Here is a 19,064-nt window from a genome sequence, read left to right on the forward strand (position 1 = left end):
TTACACTTTGCCTTGGTACATACCGTCAGAGCATACAGGAGACCTAGCCCCACAAACCCTGAGGTAGGCCCTTCGGTGATGGACGTGACAGCTGCAGTCAGAACTATACAAGCACCGAGGTAATCCTGAAATGAGAGGAAGAGAAAGATTCTAGACAACATTTCTAAGACCATTTCTTCAGATACAGAACACATTTGCTTTTTTTTTTTTCTTTCTTTTATTTTTTTTTCCTGGAAAAGGTCAGGGGTTTTGATGCCCAACCTGAAACACTCTCAAGGAACTTGATGAACACAAGTGAAACAGGCCCGTATATTCTGCAAATCCAGTTGGGCTTGCGTATCTTGTTGTAGCCACCCCAAAAAGAGCAGGTATCAAAAAAATCTAATGAGCACATTAAAAAAAAATGCAAAAATTGCATAATACACCCCTAATTCCTATCACTATAACAGGTGAATTCTACTCTCTCCACTCTCCTTCATCTCCTTCAGGTTTTCTCAAACATGTGTTTGTCTTCTCAAAAAGGACAAGTGACTTCACAAAATCCATGAAGACTTTTGGTAGAATTTATACAGGTAATGCTTGTCTTTTATGGGCACAAGTGGGCAGAATGACATAAAGTGTCTATGTGGTGCAATGGGACACTGTGCATGGTGAAGGCATCCCCAAGCCTGCCCTACACTCGCAGCCTGCAGTGAAATACTGTGTGGGTGTCGGCAGGGTGGACTCTCAAAGCAGTATAGCTATGTCGTTGGGGTGCTGCAAACAAGCTACTAAGACTTACTCCTGTCACAGCACTTTGAGTTTTGGAGTGACTCCATGGTAGATACCTGAAGGATCTCAGCTCTGTTGTGTGGCGATGACTTGCTTTACAGAAATTGCTGCGTAGGCTGTATTAGAAAGATCTGACTTCTCACAAGCTTTGCAGGAGCTTGAACCCATCTTCCTGATGTGTACCGCAGTTGTGAAGCGAATGCCACGTGTGATCTCATGTAGTTGTCAAGGTGCCTGATTAATGAGACTGCTGGTATTCCCACTCTCCCACTGCTCCCTGAATCATATTTACTTTGGATTACAGGGTTAGCATTTTCCATCCATTTTTTTCCTTCTGTCTGATAAAATCCTGCCTGGAATCTTTCCCTCTGAGATGTGAAATGAAGGCTGCCTAGTTCATCTGTCTGTAAAAAGTGTTGATGAGCAGATGACAGATTCAAACATAACATCTGCTGAGGAGTAAATGGACAATGGTCTCAAGTCTCCATCAGCAGTTGGAACAGAACTTCACAGCTGCTATTAAACCCTACAAAGTTTTGAATGATATAAGTACCACTGTGCCTTTAGGCAGAGCTAAATAAACTATTCCTTGGCATGACACGGCATTATTTCTAATGCTATGATGAAACGATAAGTATTCTTGGATCAAATTAATTCTGGATGTAAGCAAGTCTAAGACTGTGAGGCATTAGCAGGCACTGCTACAATTTATTCCAGGATTGGTTATTGCTGTGTTATTTATCTGTCTTTGATTTGGAAGCAAGGTCAGCTTGATCTTGGATGCTGTAGGAAGCTGAAAGCTCCATGCACGAAGGAAAGCTGTGCCATCATAAGAAATGGAGCACAATCTTGTTGCTCTGCCAGCGTACCAGGAAATGAAGGTAAGAATACAACCTTTGAAGTGAGGATTAATCATGCCTGTTATTATTTGTGTATAGCAGAATCAGGTCACTGCTCTGTTTATTCACTGCTTTTTTAGTTTCAGATGAATAAGAAAATCACAGTGATTTTGCTCGCCTCTTCTTGCCTTGCAAATCAGGAAACCTTCTCATATGCTGTCCCCGAAGAGCCCCCATAAAAGCCAGGAGCCTGTCTCACTGGCATTGGCTGTGTTGTGCCTTGCTGTCATTTGTTTTTCAGTTGGACACTAGTTCTGCCGTCTTTCTTGATATTGAACAGTACTGCAAATGGCACAGTATGGGCTCACAGCTGCAGTAAGGGCACTGCAAATGGGGGCTCTAAATTACACCTGTGGGATAAAATCAGTTGCTGGAGAGATACCTCAGGACCTGGAAGCTCAATGGTGCCTAAAACAGCCCTGGTAGAACGATGGCACAGTTCACAATACTTAATAGCCCTGCTCTTCTTTAAAAGTAGTTCCTGCTGCTGCAGGTCTGCAGATGCTGCACAGTAGCAGAGAAAGCTTTATTTCAAGTTATGTAAATGTTTGTTCTTGCACTCTCCTCAGATGCTAGACATCACAACAGCAAAATATGAGAGAGACTTGTATTTTCTTACTCCTGGCCAAGAAAGCTGAAAAAACTCTATGGGTTTAACGTAGATCTATTTTAAGGAACAGTGTGTATAATCTCATTGTGAGATTAATTCTCGTTATTATCTTCTCTGCATCAGACAAAGTCTCTGTTTGCTTCCAAGGTTTCAAAACCATGGCTAGGACTAAACTGAACGTACCGTTCTGACCTCCAGCCATCTGTTGGCAGCCGACAGAAATAAGTAGGCAATATTGTTCGTGTCTGTTAGCTCCAGCATACGTTGTTTAAATCTGGCTTCGTGCCTGCCAAGAGCAAAGTTGTTATATTACAACACATTACACACTTGTACACAAAAGGATGAAGCATTAAACTCTTCTCTCTCTCCCCTCCCCCCAGTCCCAAACTATTGCCCATCTGCCTTTGCCAAAGTTTGGGATAGAAACTCTTCCCTAAGAACCTGTACCTGCTGCCAGGACTCTTCATAACCAGGTAGCACTACACGTACAGTGGGGCAGAATTTGTTCAACAAGCTGTTATATTGGACTAGGCTTTGGATCAGAGCCTGTCCCCCCCAAGAGACTTCAATGCCAGGGTGCTAGGGACAGGATTTACTTCCCAGAGCATATCTGCTTCTACAGCTGCAGACTGTGGCTGCTGCTGCCCTCCAGTCCTCTCACAGGCAAGTGCTGCCGTGGCCCATCGCTTCTTCTTCACAAGCCACTAGCAAGAGAAGAGCAGAGGGCTCACTTGTCAGTTTAAAATCTGATTTCAGAAGGTACCTGGCCAGCCGCAGGAGTCTTCAACAGCAGACATCTCTAAGGTTTTGAGTAATGCAGGCTGTATGTTGATCAGTAGATCAATACCTTTCAACTACTCAGCTCAGCTGTTTTCTCAGCTGGTCGCACATTGCCTAAACAACTTCGAAAACTACAATGAGGGAGAGCCGTACGTCATTTCCGAATTACAAAAATGAGTGCTGCTACCTCCACCGTCACTTGTTTCTCTCTCCCCCACGTACTGCCTGTTATGTTTAAAAAACAGTGCAAGGGTGACAGTGTGCCTAAAAGTGGAGGTACAATTGGGGAGGGAGGGGGAAATCTCTGTTGGTCTAAATGTACTAAATTCATGGCACCTTGCAGTACTTTAGGTATGACCTGCAGTCAGATGGAAACTATTTTGTTGTTTCATATTCTACAGTTTGTTAAATACCCTCACTTGAATAAACTAGCTGGGCTCCATTCAGCAGCTTTATCATCTGTTTTGTCATGGCAAGCTCTACTGTTTCAAAGTCTCGAGGCCCTGCTGTGAAGCACCTGTAGCCCCTGTTCTGCCAAAAATCTTCTTTTTTTCTTTTTTTTGCCTTTTCCCACTGATGCTTTATTTCCCTCTGCACAGCTTGTAAACATGGCAAGCAACCTTCCCAAAACAACAACTGGTAACAGTGATGACGTGGGGAGGAGCAAAGATGCACTGACTATTCTGCTTGTCTGCCTTTCTGGCAGCGAAACTCCTGTTTTCCTAATGGAAAATCTGACATGCTCAATCTGTATCTTTTCATCCACGTCCAGCTCATCTTCTGGGTAGTTTTAGACTTTTATCCTGTCAGATGACAAACAGCAAAGGTCACTGAAATTGCTTTCTGATCCAACTGTGCTACTTTGTGGTAAGTTATGTGAGGAGCTACTCTATTTTATCCTGGAACATACTGAACTCAAACTGCAGAGAATGACTAACAAGACTATTAGCAAATGTGAGCTTACTAACAAAAAACGCCGGAGACTTCAGGTTTGGTTGACAGTGGAGCACAGTCAGGGAAATGAAATGGCTTTGATTAGCACCAGAGATCCTGGAAAACTCAAGTGACAGCTATGATGCCAAGTCCTGTCCTAGGGCTGCCTTTTGGTGTCTGCCATCCAAGCCCACATTGCCATTTTGTAAGGCAAAGAAGAGTTGAACAGCTCCCAAGAAGTGCTAAGCTCCTTCATCTTTCTCAGGAGATAACGTGATAAAAGGCCACTCTGGACTTCTCAGGAAGCACTCACCATACATCAGCATTGGGCCTTAATCATGGCTTGCTCTTTCAATACATCATTCTGGTTGACAAAGCTTGTTACAACATTTCTTGTTGACCACTGGCTCACATCTCTTCCACAAAGTAACATTTTTGCTTGTCCTGCCACAGTCCTTACCATAGCACTCTGAACTCATAGCCTAGGTCCTAAACCTAGCTTGAAGTGATGAAGCATTCTTAAGCTGATCAAATAGGTGTGTAAATAGCATTGCAGTGAGATCTGCACTGGTTTGAAATCCTACAGTGCACAGAATCAGTGGAAGTTACACTTATCGGGGAGCAACACCAAGCTGGCACCTTGACAGACTCGTGCTGGCTATAATGTAGTGAACATACAAGGAAAATTTGGCCTATATTTCATGTAGTAAGTGGAGAATAAAATATGTATTCATGGAAAGATGGAAAACTGAGCTGAATCTTCCAGAATTTATTTTTTGGTTTTGATTGACAAGGCTAGGTTTTACAGTATTAAGATGAAGTTCTGTTCTGCTGTAGTTTTCTTGGAAAGTCCTTCTAGTTGCATAAGTACTTTCAGTTGGAGAGTACTACAGTGATGTTTCCCTGCCTGAGGAGTGGGTTAAATAGAGAAATGATTCAGAGGCACTTGGATAGCAGAACTTTTAGGATATAGCAAGGGGTGTCTGAAAGAATGGTGCTTGTGCCTGCCTGGCAAAGGAGAACTCTCAGGTCTCCAAGTAAGGCATGGTTAAACTAAACACCTTGAAAGTTTAAATACTGTACCCTAAAAAAGTCATCAACTTTAATTCAGCAGAAAACCGATGCAGGTAAATTAAATGTGCACAAGTGTTGAGAGGCATGGCAAAGCAACACGAAAACAAAAATATCTTTCTTTTTTTGAGATGACTTGACGTCCACCAAATCAAATCATTTGCCCTCAGACATACTCCGACAAGCTGCACAGGCCAGAGCAGAACTCAAGCCTCTCTCTAATCATTTGTTTTACAGACCTGAACGCTCTGATGGTGGTAAGGCCTTCAGCTGTCTCAGAGAAGTGACAGAGCAAAGGTAGCTGGGTGCTGTCATCAAGTTCCTGGAGGTCCCTGGGAGCACAAAAAGCAACAGGCAGCCAGTACAATGTCAACATCTCTGTCTGTAGAAATTTTACTGCATAACAGACAAGAACAGAAATTTTATCTATTGCACATATTCTTTTCATGATCACACAAACCAGTATTTTCTATACTCTAGAAGGACCCTGACATGGGAATATCACATTTCTCTTTTGACAGAGGAGCTTCTGAATCACCTCCCAGCCACCTCCACACATCTAGCTTTTGGTCACAGCTGTTTTCCTTTGTCTCACAGCAATAATGACATTATCACATCTCTCCTGGATAAAAACCTGCTGTTCATTTTTAGCTGGCCTAACAAAAAGGGTGCCTTTCCATATAAACCTTGCCTCCTTTTGAGTATCTCTAAGTATCACAACATGCTGAACATAAAATGTAACAGAGTATAGCAGACCACCTATTTACAGCATTTCAACATTGGTTGAAACAGAGACACCACTGACAGAGAAATAATCTGAATGAGAAATTTCCTCAATTATTGGGAAATGATGTTTTCAAGACCTGCATGGAGCAATGACATTGAAGTCTAAAAAGTTCCAGTCTTCTGAAACAGAAACGTTTTCCAAAACATGGAGACAAATACATGTTTCTGCAACACTCTGCCATTGGCACAGCAGCCAGTTGTATAAACAGAAGAGAGGCTGGATCATTAGATATTTAAACTATATATTAAAATCTTACTATATTTGCACACTGTATTTAATAGACCAGGAGAAATCACTGCTCCACAATGCTAAATGTTACAGTGTACAGAACTGGATTTGTTGCTTATGTTCTGATGACAAATATGCTCTCTTTCAAATTTATTATGGAAAATACACAGTAGTTTTTGAGAGATGTAATGGAAAATACAACAAGGAATCAAAGTACTGCAATGAATACTGTAAATGTTTGCATTTCTAAAAATTAGTGAAGCTTATACGCCTGGAAACTACTGCATGCAAGTAAGTTATAAATACTGGCTGAAGCTATTCCTTCATCCTACATTTCTCAAGACTATTTCTTCTAGAAATAAATTAGATTTATTATTTTCTATTGTAGATTGAAAGAACACAAGCCAACCCTGGATTTTTCACAAGTGATTTAAAAGAGTTTAATTTAAATAGACTTTTTTTTTTTTTTTTTTTTTAAAAAAAAGCGCTTGCTGATACAGATTTTCCTAGAAAACTGTAAGGGAATAAAATGAATTAGGTAATCATGGACATCCAGAAGATCAGCAATTGCAGAGCCAATGCATGCATGTGTCTGTGTGTGCTGACCTGCTGACCTACAGGGGTGATCAACTTCTCACTAGCTTGTATGGTATGGCTATTGGTACAGCATGTGGGAAAACCAGGTTTGGACACAGATGGAGACTTTATTATCAAATATAAAATCACAGAGAGAAACTGCAGTGTTTCCCTGTGGTCTAATACATCAGATTTTGCCTGCTCTTGTGTATTTTAAGAAGTTCAAACAGTGCGCACTGCTATGTGTAGCAGGACAGGGTGACACTCAGAAGACCATAACGCATTTAAAAATGAAAACCAAGTCTCCTGATTCCTTAGCCTCCTTGAGACCTGGTGTACTGCCATGTACAGCATCAGTTTGGAAACCTGGTGGGGAAAGAACAAGGTTTCTGTAAAATCTCAGAGAATTTAAGCAAATTATTTCAGAATTAAACATTCTCATTTCGTGAATTCTGATTATAGAGTTTTCTTATTAATAAATCTCCTTGGGAATTTTGAGTGAAGCTGATGAAAAGTAGGTTAAAGCAAAGCTAAATTATTGATATGTCACTCTGTGCCCCTCCTGCTCTGTTGATTTAAGGCGAATAGCTGACGACATTCTTCCTCAGGCTACCTGAATAAGAGTGCTGTCCATGGAGCCAAGTGTACTGGAATGCTCAGTTGCAAATCACTGTACCTCTTAACTGGATGCTACCAATGAGCAGCTGATGTGTTACCACGTGCATACTGCAAAGACAGGGCCAGAAGTCACAGTTGCTAATGATGGTAGGCTATTTTGGCCTCCTTGCAGGTCAGCGGACACCTTGACAGGTGGTTTTAAGTATCAGAAAGTGAAGTAAATCCAGCTAGAAATCTGGCTGATAAAAAAAGAAGCAGCATGACTGAATTTAAGAAAAAAACTTGGAATGGATTGATTAAGATATTCTACTAAATTACATAATGGATTTAGCACTAGAAGAATGACCCTAAGAAACCATGACACTCTTTTTTTGCTGAAAAAAATGTACTCTTTACAGCCAGCAAATACTTCTGAATACGAAATGTTCTGTACAGTGGAAATTATTTTCTGTAGAGTTTTTTCCCAATATGAAGAAAAAGCCATGACTGATGTTAATCTGCGAAGCTGTTTTACATTCTCTACTAACCCTCAAAAGGTCAAAGAGGAGCTTTGAGCAGATGTAAGCTGGCTCAGTTGATTAACAAACTTCATGCTCATCTGACTCTATAGCCAACCATGTACAAAAGTGATGCAACCAGTGTTACTTCCCTAAATAGCCCATTTGTAGTCAGGTCAGCTGGAAACATCTTCTGATGTATGTCTCAGACTCATACCTCAGGAACAAAAGCAGGATGCTATGGCTATTTCCCCCTTATAGTAGCTCCTATAACATCACATACCATCACAATTCCTATGTACAAATTTTTTAGAATAAATTTTCAGGGAAGTTTTTAAATACGTACTTGGAAGCAACTCTGAAATATTTCTGGATGAAATAAAATGCTACTCCAAGAGGCACGAGGGCAACAAGGAACCATGGAGTGGCGTAGGAGATCATTCCAATGGCTGACAGACAGAGTAAGGTGGACCGGCTAAGAGACTCCAGGGTAGGAGGAATGTGCTGGAGTGAAACAAAAAACAAACATAAGGCAAAAGTCACCAGTAGTACTATGATACCATTCTATGATTCTACAATTCTACAAGTCCACGATTCTATGACATGCCTTTTCCTATACAGGACCACAGGGAAAGTGGAATTATACCACTGTGCACTTCATTAATATTCTCCTTATATCAGGAGACTTTACGTTTTTATGAGTCTAGTATTCAAATGTACAGAGGTTAAAAAATGAATCAGTAGGTTTTTTTCTAAAGGTCAGTGTTTCAAAGATCATGGAGAAATAGGAGCCATTTCCACTGCAGGCAAGAAAGAGAAAATTGTTCTCTATATCTCAAATATTTAGAGAAACAGCATGCTCTTTCTCAGAGCCTCTTAATTTTCCTTCCATATTCCCATCATCCTTACATTCAGGATTATTGCTCATCCAAACATCTTCATTCACAGCCATGGAGAAAGCATCCCTCCTCTCCCTGAATGCCCTAAATTCACATGTGCTACAGCCAGAATGGAACATCTATTTGTCACGTGTACTCCCATATAGTTCAAGTTATTATATTTTACCCTGTTTCCTGCTTTAAGCCCAAAATATGGTGTTTTGCTAACCCAGGTCTCCCACTAGAAATAACCAGTTTGCATATGAAAAAATTAAGAGCCACCATCTCTCACCATGCTTATTGTAATAGTTACCTGCCCTCATTGCTACAAATGTGTGTGTACTTTCTATTTTGAATTTGTCTACCGTCATTCCCAGAGCCTGTTTTTGATATGCCTTTCTCTACTGAATATTTTAATGCATCATCTTATTCAGTAGATAAGAGAAAATTTACAAAGCCAAGATGTAATAAAACAGAATATATTGATATGCCTACCTGATCAATTATATTTGTATCAGCAGAGAAGCGATTCAGAATTAGTCCCAACGGGGTTGTATCAAAGAACCTGTTGAAGAAATTAAAACCAAAATGTTACCTGAAAGTGAATGCCAGTTTTGAATAAAAAGCCTGACCAGACAGAACACAGAGCTGTGTCCTGCCATTTTGTAAACCCAAGCAGTAAATACAAATAAAAACAGATAATAATGTCTGCATCCTATCTAAATGTGTCAGACACCTCATACCCCCTTCCAAGCTGGGGTGTCAAGGATGATATTTCTCCCCACAAAACTTTAAGTCTCCTCTTCAAAAAACCTACCGTCTTGCCCTCTGCTTTTTCATCCACACTCCCTCAAGATTTAAGATCCCATCCAAAGATCACAGCCTGTCCTTGGCTGCTACTCAACCTCCTGCTTAGTACTGGGCACCAGGACTCTATTTCATTAAAGCATAATGATAACTGTATTTGTTGTCACAGAATCACAGAATGGTTGGGGTTGGAAGGGACCTCTGGAGATCACCTAGTCCAACCCACCTGCTAATGCAGGTTCATCCGGAGCAGATTGCACAGGAATGTATCCAGGCAGGTTTGAATGTCTCCAGAGGAGACCCCACAACCTCTCTGGGCAGCCTCTTCCAGTGCTCTGGCACCCTCAAAGTGAAGAAGTTTCTCTTCATATTCATACGGAACCTCCTGTGCTCCAATCCGTGCCTGTTGCCCCTCATCCTGTTGTTGGGCAGCACTGGAAGGAGTCTGGTCCCATCCTCTTGACATCCACCCTTGAGATATTTATAAACATTGATGAGATCCCCTCTCAGTCTTCTCCAGGCTAAACAGACCCAGCTGTCTCAGTCTTTCCTCATAAGAAACATGCTCCAGACCCCTAATCATATTTGTAGCCCTTCAACAGACTCTCTTCAGTAATTCCTTGTCTTTCTTGAATTGGGGAGCCCAGAACTGGGTGCAGTACTCCAGATGGAGCCTCACCAGGGCAGAGTAGAGGAGGAGGAATGGAACATCTATTTGTCACATGTACTCCCAGTACTCTCTTGACCCACTGGTCACACTTTTCCTAATGCACCCAGGATGCCATTGGCCTTCTTGGCCACAAGGGCACATTGCTGGCTCATGGTCAACCTGTTGTCCACTAGGATTCCCAGGTCCTTCTCCGCAATGATGCTTTCCAGTAGGTTCGCCCCTAACCTGTACTGGTGCCTGGGGTTATTCCTCTCCAGGAATATTCCTCCCTTACACTTGCCCTTGTTGAATTTCACCAGATCCCTCTCCACCCAACTCTCCAGCGCGTCCAGGTCTCGCTGGATGCCAGCACAGCCTTCTGGTGCACCAGCCACTCCTCCCAGTTTTGTATCATCAGCAAACTTGCTGATGCAAGCATCGTGTTGGCAGTCCTGCAGCCTGTGAGCGACTGTGGTTATTGTGCACAGACCCTGTCCCCAGCCATCAGAAGCAGCCTGGTGTCCACATAGGTTGACACCATGCCTGTTGCTCGGAGTTGGAGCTGGGTACCCTGGAGCTAGAACCACACTCAAAGTCATCCTTGACACCCCAGCTTGGAAGGGGGTATGAGGTGTCTGACACATTTCAGTCAGATAAAAAGGGGGGCAGAATTTCACATGTTCTCACATGAAATTTTTTTTCTCCTATTACCTCACTAGTTATTTTCACTTTTTGGGGCCTCGAAGGAACAAGGCAAATATAGGAGCTTTTCACAGGGGTACTCTCCCTATTACAAAGAGGACACGATTTGACCATGTAGCTTTTCAGGAGGGATATTATTTTTGTTGTACCTGATTGGGCCAAGGATGATCTTGTTGAGGAGATTATGATGTAGGTTCTTGGCTGCTGTGAGGCCCATCCACTCCACAGTCAGAGATGTGATGAGGCAAAGGACAATCCCTGCTCCAGAGAGGATGCTGAAGACAGCTACATGATAAGTCTAATAAAAGGACAAATACATCAGTCCTAGAAATAAACACATATTTCTCTTTTCTACTTGGAAGTCCCCAAGGTACCTGGTACCAATCAGCTAATATGTCCCATCACATATATTACATAATTATATTAATATAATCTTTTGGAAATTAAAAAAGCTATGGTGGAACTGCGATTCATTAAGTTCACATAATCAGAAGTTCTGGCAGTTCTAAGATCCTTCAGTCTACTCATGAGTACCCTTCAAGACCTTGAAGTGATAGTACTTAGAACTGTGAAGATAAACTAACTGTATAAATACAAAAGTATGTAAACTCTTAGCCAAGAAACTCAGACAACCAAAGTAAAACCTCTCAAGAATTAAGGCATTTGAGAGATGTTGGAAAGTTACACTTTGTTAAGTTAAAGCACCACTAAAATTACCAGAGCAAATCCTAAACTAATCTGCCAAGGCTATAACACGTGTAAGCCTTCTGAAAGTTTACTAAGTGAATTCCAGTGAGATATTTGTATATGAGTCAAATTTACAGCTATAGCCAGATCATCTTTAAGTTGTATGCTTGAAGATTTTTTTTTTTTCTGCAGGACATTACAGGGCAACCAGTACTCAGAAAAATCAGGCCACTGACTTAGGTGTTAAAAAGTTCAGATGGAAGAGTTTAGTATGAGGCTTATTCCTTCAAAAAGCCAATCATTTTTCTAACCTCAAGCATGCTTCTGTTTTAGTTTTGCATGTTTGAAAAGACTGATAAAATTTGAATTATCATATGTTTTAACATAATTCATCCATCCTATACAAAGGCCAATCTTATGGTATTTATCTGTCTTTCCAATAGAGTTGGCTTATAGATGAACAGCAAATAATTATATTAGAACATTTTTCCCTTGTCAAGCTCCAAGATATGGCCCACCTTATCTGTGCTCTTATCAATATTCCTGACTTCATTTTTATTGTCCATGGATGTCCATGTAGCAAGCCAATAATCTATGGCCACTATAACTGAGTGTTTCAACAACTTCGAGAAAATCATCAGAAAGAGCAAGAAAAATCCTCCAGAGGTTAGATATCTCCAGCAGGTTTTCCACGGCATCTTTGTCCTGAGCCTCAAGACAGTTGACATATTATCATCTTCATCTTCTTCCTCTTCTTCCTCTGTGACTCAGAAATTTGATCAAGTTAGCTTGGATGCAGCACTAAGGATTATACCTGTTTTTACTGGATATGGTTGACATTTTAATTTGAATTCTAGTTTTAATGTCAAAATTAAATTTGTCATTCAAAACCAGCAAACACTTCAGACATATCTTCATAAGACTTTCCCTGTGTTGACATATGTTTGTAAGTCAGGTCTTCAGTACTAGCTATTTATAGTAGAGACTGGGCCTTTCCCAACCTGTTCAGCTGCTTTTATTATACAGCCAGCATAGCACTTTGGGTCACATGGAAGATTCTAGAAAGCTCTCCATAGCTTTACATTTTCCAGGTAATAAGAATATACATCTGACAGCCTTGCAGGCCACACTTGGGGAAGAGAAATGTTGACCTGCTCTTGACAGCCCCGAACTGACAATATTTCCATCCATTTCTGATTTTGAACTTTAAAAATGAATTAGTAAGTGATTTCTTGAAAGTTGAAATTCTACAGTATTTGGAATACAGAGACTTTGTGTACATTTCCTAGGTCACATAGAATGCAATGTCAGATTCTATTTCTTCCCTGAAGTTACTGATACGTGTTTTTTTTATCTGAATGAACTTGATTTGCTACACGCTTATCCCTGCACAATTTTTACAGAAATCTATGGAGAATCCCTTGAACAAGTCATGTTCTAAACAGATAAAAGTATGTGACTTTTCACTGTTATTACCAAGTGTCCTCAAAATCTTCACACTTCACTGCCAAAAATTGCCATCTTGGTAATAGAGTAAATAAAGTGAAATGTTAAAATATACCTTCATCTTCATCTTCCAGTTGTGATTTGGATTCTCTGGGGTACATGGCCCTTCTAAGGGTTTTTCTCTCAAGAGTAGTCTGGTCAGCTTCCATATCCTGTAATAAGGAAATGTATTTATTAATTTGAGAGCTTAGCTCTCTGCTACTGTTGTAGCACCAACAGTAACCTCAAAGAGACTTTATTGAGATCACTTAGCTCACAGAATGCAAAAATACGGTATTTTAGGATATATTTTTCAGAAAATCCTTCCCTCTCGCTTTCTTCCATTCTTTCATTCCCTCTCTTCTGGAATGACAAAAACTTCAAAAATAGTATTTAGAGAATCCCAAATGCTCATAGCAATAACACAATAAAAGGCTAAGAGATACTTGAGGAAGTCCCTCAGTCTGTCCCTTGCCACAGCAGATGATCAGTTGTGCACAGCATTCCAAAAGGGTGTTTGCCTAATGTGTCCTTCAAACCACTCATTACAGGGGTACTACACACTTCCTAGGCAATCTGTTTGAGTCCTTCAAGTTCCTTACAGTTCATGTGGTTCTTTTCCCTAATGCCTACTTTAAAACTTGTGTCGTGACATTGTTTATTTTTTAGAAATCAACTGAAAAATATTTCCTTTCAGAAAGGTCATCCTTGCCCAAATGCCCCTGTTTACCTTTTCCAATTCTTGATCTTGGCGGTTCATCAAAGTTTTCCAGTGTTCATATAGCTCAATATCCTTGTTTTGGATATCCTTTAGTGTCCCTTCTCTAAGCACCATTCCATCCTTCATTGCTATGATCTAGGGGAGGAAGCATCCAACAGGTCTGCTCAGCAACATATACACCATGAGCACTAACCTGGATTCTACGACACGTCTTGGTATTTGTGATATTACTGTTATGGAAATTTCTGTGTTCACTGTGTTCAGTATTCTGCTAATTACTTTTAAAGTTTGTTGACACACCTCATGAACTGAAATTTCTATAAGCCGTGCTTACCCGTACTTGTAAAAAGCACGGACAAGACATAATAAGTAATAGTCATATTTGCAATTAAGTCACAATTATCCAGCGGCTTTCAATCAAAAAAAATACACAAATAATGTAGAAATAAAATTGTTCTTTCTACTATAAAACCTGTATTATGTAAAGCTGCAGTTAGTTGCATGACATATGGAATTAAAAAGGAGGGACTCTTACAGAGAAAAGTAGTGATCTCATCAAACGTTATGGTGCTAACATCAAGTGCATGTTCATCATTAGCAAATCTGCGTCATGGTATCTCTTCTCTTACCCAGTCAGCATGTGGTAGATATTGTAACTTATGTGTCACCAGAACAAGAGTCCTCTTGTCTTCTTGGAGAAACTTCAAAATCCCTTCCTGCATCAAATGATCACTTAAATGAATGTCCAGGGCAGAGAATGGGTCATCCTGCAATCGAATCAAATAAAATTTTAAAAAATTAGAACAGGATATGAAAACTAGGGGTTTTTCTTTCAAGAGTTTTTTAAAAATAGAAAACATGTGCCATTACTAGTGTTTCAACTCTCTCTGATGACAAAGACCTAGTCACAGAGCTGCACCATGAAACAGTGTGCTAGAATCCATTACTCTTCAAATCATATCAATAGATTAATTTTATTTTTTTGTGTTTAGATGTGTGCAATGCTGCTGTCACACTGACAGCATGGCGTAAATCTGATCAGGAACACTAGAACTGAAATTTCCTGTCCAAATTTGAAAATGCCAGGATCCAGAGCCAAGCTTGGGCCAAATTTTGATGGGAAACTGGCACAGGTAAGATAAAGCAGAGTCAGGAACTATTCTAATTTCCTCCAAACTAAACTGTAGGTGTCCTTGGTCTTCACTTTGGGTGCGTGTGGCTAGCAAGAAGACAATATTAAGATAAGATATTATATGCAAACACTTCTCCTCTAAGAACAGAAGTCCTTGGTTGATTTTGAAGAGGCTCAAAGAGTCCCTTCATGAGCAGTAGACTCCTGAAATTCCTGACATGCCTTGAAATTAGTAACAGAGGAGGGGAAGTTTGTCCAAATCCATAGCAGTCTGCAGGAGAGAGCTGAACCCCAGTCTGTTCATTGCTCACAAGTAGTTGCATTAAGGTGCTTTTCCTTAGAAGTTCTGCTGATTTCAGTGGAAATATGTTGACAGTAGGTCACCACTGAGAGTGAGCAGAAGTTAGACAATCTGTTCTGCTCTTCCAGTGTTAGTCTCTGTAGGAAATCCCACCTTCATCAGTCTCCCAGTATGTTTTGAGGCCGCCTCTGATGGACGTTTATTTCCTATCTCTGTAATTTGGATTTGGAGTTGAATACAAGCCCCTATAGTTTTATAAATCTAACATAAATTTTTCTAAAGCTAAATATTAGCAATGACAGCTTTATTACTGACTTACCATGCTCCATGTGAAAAAGAAAAATCTTACCAAGAAGACAATGTTGGTGTTCTGATAGAGTGCTCGAGCTACACAGATTCTCTGCCGTTGGCCGCCACTTAAATTAATCCCCTAATGAATATAATACATCAGAAATATGTATCTTTGAATAAACATTATGATAGGACTTTGGAAACGTGATTTTTTGCAATTACACAGAGTTCCAATAAAAATTAAAAGCTTCATTAATATGTTAATCCTGTTGATAAACAAGCATAATCCTCATATAATATCAGAAGAAAAATGATTATTTAGTAACTAATAATGGGTAAGTGTAAATTAGGAAGAGCTTCTCTAAGAACAGTAGGCTTCTTAGATTCAAAAATGCAACCAATACCAGCATCAAATTCTGCAAGCAAAATATAGGAGACTTTGATCAAAAAATCCCATTTGAGAAACAGCTGAAGACAGAAAAGAGTTTTTGGTTTTTTTGCACTAATCCCCAATGAATCACAACTATTTACCAGGCTGGTAGCCCAATATAGAGTAGATCTGTCTAAGTGACATCAGACAGTGCCTTCTTAATACATAGGTTAAGCAGACATAAAAGCATTCGTATTATTTACCCTTTCTCCAATTTCTGTCTGATCACCAAATGGTAGTAAGTCGATGTCGGGCTGCAGAGAGCATGCATCTGTAACAGCTTTGTACCTGTAAAAATAATATGGTCATTGCAATTATTTAACCAGCCACTTACTTTGCCAACACAAAAAGCTCCAGCTAAGTTATTATGGCTCTTCAACAGCTGGATAATTGCAAAAATAGGTGGGGCAAAATGATCATTCAGCAGCTAATCATGGAGTGCTGTAAACTAGGCATTGTAAAAAATGGCATATTTATCAGAGATCTTTATTGGTAAGCCTACTTTTAAAAGATTCAATTACATGAATTATTGAGTACATTCCTCCCTATCACAGAGCTGTTTTGCTGGACTCTGGATCATTTGAAGCCATTTTCCAATGAGTTATTATTCTTCCCCCTTTAGGTGCCTCTTCACTTACTTCAGTGTGATATTACAGGACAAAGGATCTTTACAGTGCTTCTGATCTTTCCATAATCAGGAAACCACTTGCACAAACTTGAAATTTGCTGTGAGATTTCCAGGTGTGTGGGATATTGTAGACAATCTGCTAATAAGCAGCTGGGATCAGACTGAGTGGTGTAATTCAGACTTGCCCCTTTGGTATGAGTGAAGTTAGGCTGATGGATGCAGCACCTGAAGAATCTGGTCACTGAAACTCTAAATGCTTATCTGGATTTTGAGATATTTGGTCATTGCTAAGTTTTATTAAGTGGGAATGGAGTTATACATCTTAGCAAAGCACACACCGAGAGGAATGGGCTGTATTTTTAACAATTTAAAACAAAGAGAGTGTTGTCTTTGAAAACATCAGCAATTTGTTTTCCTTGAGTCAAGTCACTTTTTCCACTGCATTCATTAGCTGACCTTTTAGAAGGACACAACAAGCAAGTCGCACAACAGAAGCTGTGCACCTTCGCTTTCACACTCACTTGTCGTAAATTTCTGAAAAAAGAATTATTTCCTTGAGGCACCCCATCTTCATACATGCTGGTTTTTTGTAAAGTGGCTGCTCCAGTAACTTGATCACAGCAGGATTAGCACATAAACTCAGTGCAGACGTGCCTAGAATCCTGATTTCCAGAGTCCTCTGGCAACCTCAGGTTCCATTAAACAAAACAAAAATATGTCAGTAATCTCCAAAGATGGGATTCATCGCACCTAACTTTAGCTGCTTGAAAAATACTCGTATGGCTTCTGCTGTATTCCATGGAGAGCCACTGCTGCTGTGTGATTTCTCACAAACACCTTAGACATGCACACTTGTTAGCAGAGGAGCCTTGAAAGACTAAGTTAAAACAGAAACCGTCCTTTGAGATGGCTAAAGCCAGGTTAGCTAATTCCAGCCCAGGGTTAATGTGCATTGATATTTTTCAATACTACAAACTCCCTCCAGAAGAAACCAAAAACCTCTTTAAAAGAAGCTGCCAGGTGTTTTTGCAAGGAGGTTGATATTTACCTCTGTTTATTAAACGGGCTCCCAAAGATAATGTTCTCCTCCACAGTTGCATTCAGCAGCCACGGCTTCTGAGCTGCGTAAGCCACGGAATATCTGTTTCTACTGTAGACAGATGAAAAGCATTAGTAAAAAGCAAAGTGCCCACATTATGAAATGCCTGAGAATCAGTTTTCAAAAATTAATTTGATGAATGTGCACTCATAAAAATACAGGGAAACACATAGGCAAAGCAACTGTTACAAAAGTAAAAGGAAGAATTTTAAATTAGATGCTTTTGTTAGAACAGCACCCACTCTCTCCCCTGATGGCAAAATCTACACTCTGGGTTGTATTCCATTCTCCTGGTACGTTCCTCAATTTCGTAACTGCAATTTCAATCCAAAGGGAAATGATAAATTATCAAAATTATTAAATCCTAATGAGCATAGTTATTCGGGGGTTTTTTTGTTTGTTTGGTTGTTTTTTTTCTCTAGCATCAAAACAAGTAGTGAAAAGGCACTGTTCAAATGGCATCAGGACACTTGACTTGCTGCTTTTGGAAGTTTTGTATTATTTTACATGGTGTGCACATGAAACACTTTTTCTCAGTGAATGCTTTTTTCCTTCAGGTCTATTAGATCCTCACTGGACTGACATGATATTGGAAAAGAGGGCAGTTTAATACTGATTGGGAAGAAATCACCGCAGTCTCCCAAGTATTAATTAGACATACTTTAACTGTGTCTAAATACCTAATGAAATGTGTACAATAGGGGTGTGAATGTTCTTCTGGTGCTTTTGCCTATGTATGTCAAAAAAGGTCACATAATTTCAGACATGTTTCTGAGAAGCCTGAGTTGTGTGAGGAAGGAGGTGTGAACTGGTACTGGCTAGCAGATCTGAACACTTCATCTTACTTTTCAGTCTCTTTGATGATATTGCTTCAAACCACTCATTTGATATAGCTCCGTATGCAAGTATCTAGGATTTACTATTGAGAGAGAGGGTGCTAGGGTATGAGAAATAGCCAGTTAGAAGCAGTCAGTAGTATCCCCCAAAACTGAAGGAGTTTTAGCAGTTCAGTATGCACTAGTATGAAATATGTCCTCAGGATTATCAGGTAGTAAATCATGGTATGGCTCCCAACCACAGCTATGTGTGCCACTACTTCTCTATCATTTATGATGTGTTTTTAGTTTAGCTTGTCCTTTCTTTTAAACCTGCAGCCCCTTTCAGTGAAGCCAGGGGTGGAGTCGCTGCTTGATTTTGGCTGGACCACAGCTGGCTTCCTTCGCACGCTCTGTGCCCTGCTCCGTCACGCGGTCATCAAGCTGGGTTTACAAGCAAAACTAAACCCAGTGCTGATTAGAAAATATGCAAACACATGGGAGGGTACACATAATGATGTCTCACATCTGGAGGCCCTGTCTTGCAAGGTGTGGAGCACACTAAACTCCCAGTGATGTCAAATGGGAGCTGGAAGCACTGAACGTCTTTCAGACAGGACTGAGGTAGTGGTACAATGGCTGGAGAAGATTGGGATCCACTGGATTTAA

General features: G+C 40.3%; 1 protein-coding gene across 7 annotated transcripts in view; it reads right to left on the bottom strand.

Annotated features, from left to right (window-relative positions):
- ABCC9 (ATP binding cassette subfamily C member 9) overlaps positions 1–19,064 on the bottom strand; it is a 76,011-nt gene that overhangs the window by 15,241 nt on the left and 41,706 nt on the right. For 5 of the 7 annotated variants that reach the window (XM_065627039.1, XM_065627034.1, XM_065627036.1 and 2 more), the window contains 13 exons: positions 17,530–17,631; positions 16,057–16,141; positions 15,482–15,562; positions 14,329–14,466; positions 13,709–13,834; positions 13,055–13,151; positions 12,012–12,253; positions 10,956–11,104; positions 9,144–9,213; positions 8,117–8,274; positions 5,304–5,396; positions 2,464–2,566; positions 24–125 (listed from right to left, as the gene is read on the bottom strand). In XM_065627039.1, coding sequence (XP_065483111.1) covers positions 24–125; positions 2,464–2,566; positions 5,304–5,396; positions 8,117–8,274; positions 9,144–9,213; positions 10,956–11,104; positions 12,012–12,253; positions 13,055–13,151; positions 13,709–13,834; positions 14,329–14,466; positions 15,482–15,562; positions 16,057–16,141; positions 17,530–17,631 — 1,546 coding nt within the window. The remainder of the gene's footprint in view (positions 1–23; positions 126–2,463; positions 2,567–5,303; positions 5,397–8,116; positions 8,275–9,143; positions 9,214–10,955; positions 11,105–12,011; positions 12,254–13,054; positions 13,152–13,708; positions 13,835–14,328; positions 14,467–15,481; positions 15,563–16,056; positions 16,142–17,529; positions 17,632–19,064) is intronic. The other 2 variants (XM_065627041.1, XM_065627040.1) reach the window with 1 other exon arrangement.

This window comes from Caloenas nicobarica, chromosome 1 (genome assembly GCF_036013445.1).
Source record: "Caloenas nicobarica isolate bCalNic1 chromosome 1, bCalNic1.hap1, whole genome shotgun sequence".
Lineage (NCBI taxonomy): Eukaryota > Metazoa > Chordata > Aves > Columbiformes > Columbidae > Caloenas > Caloenas nicobarica.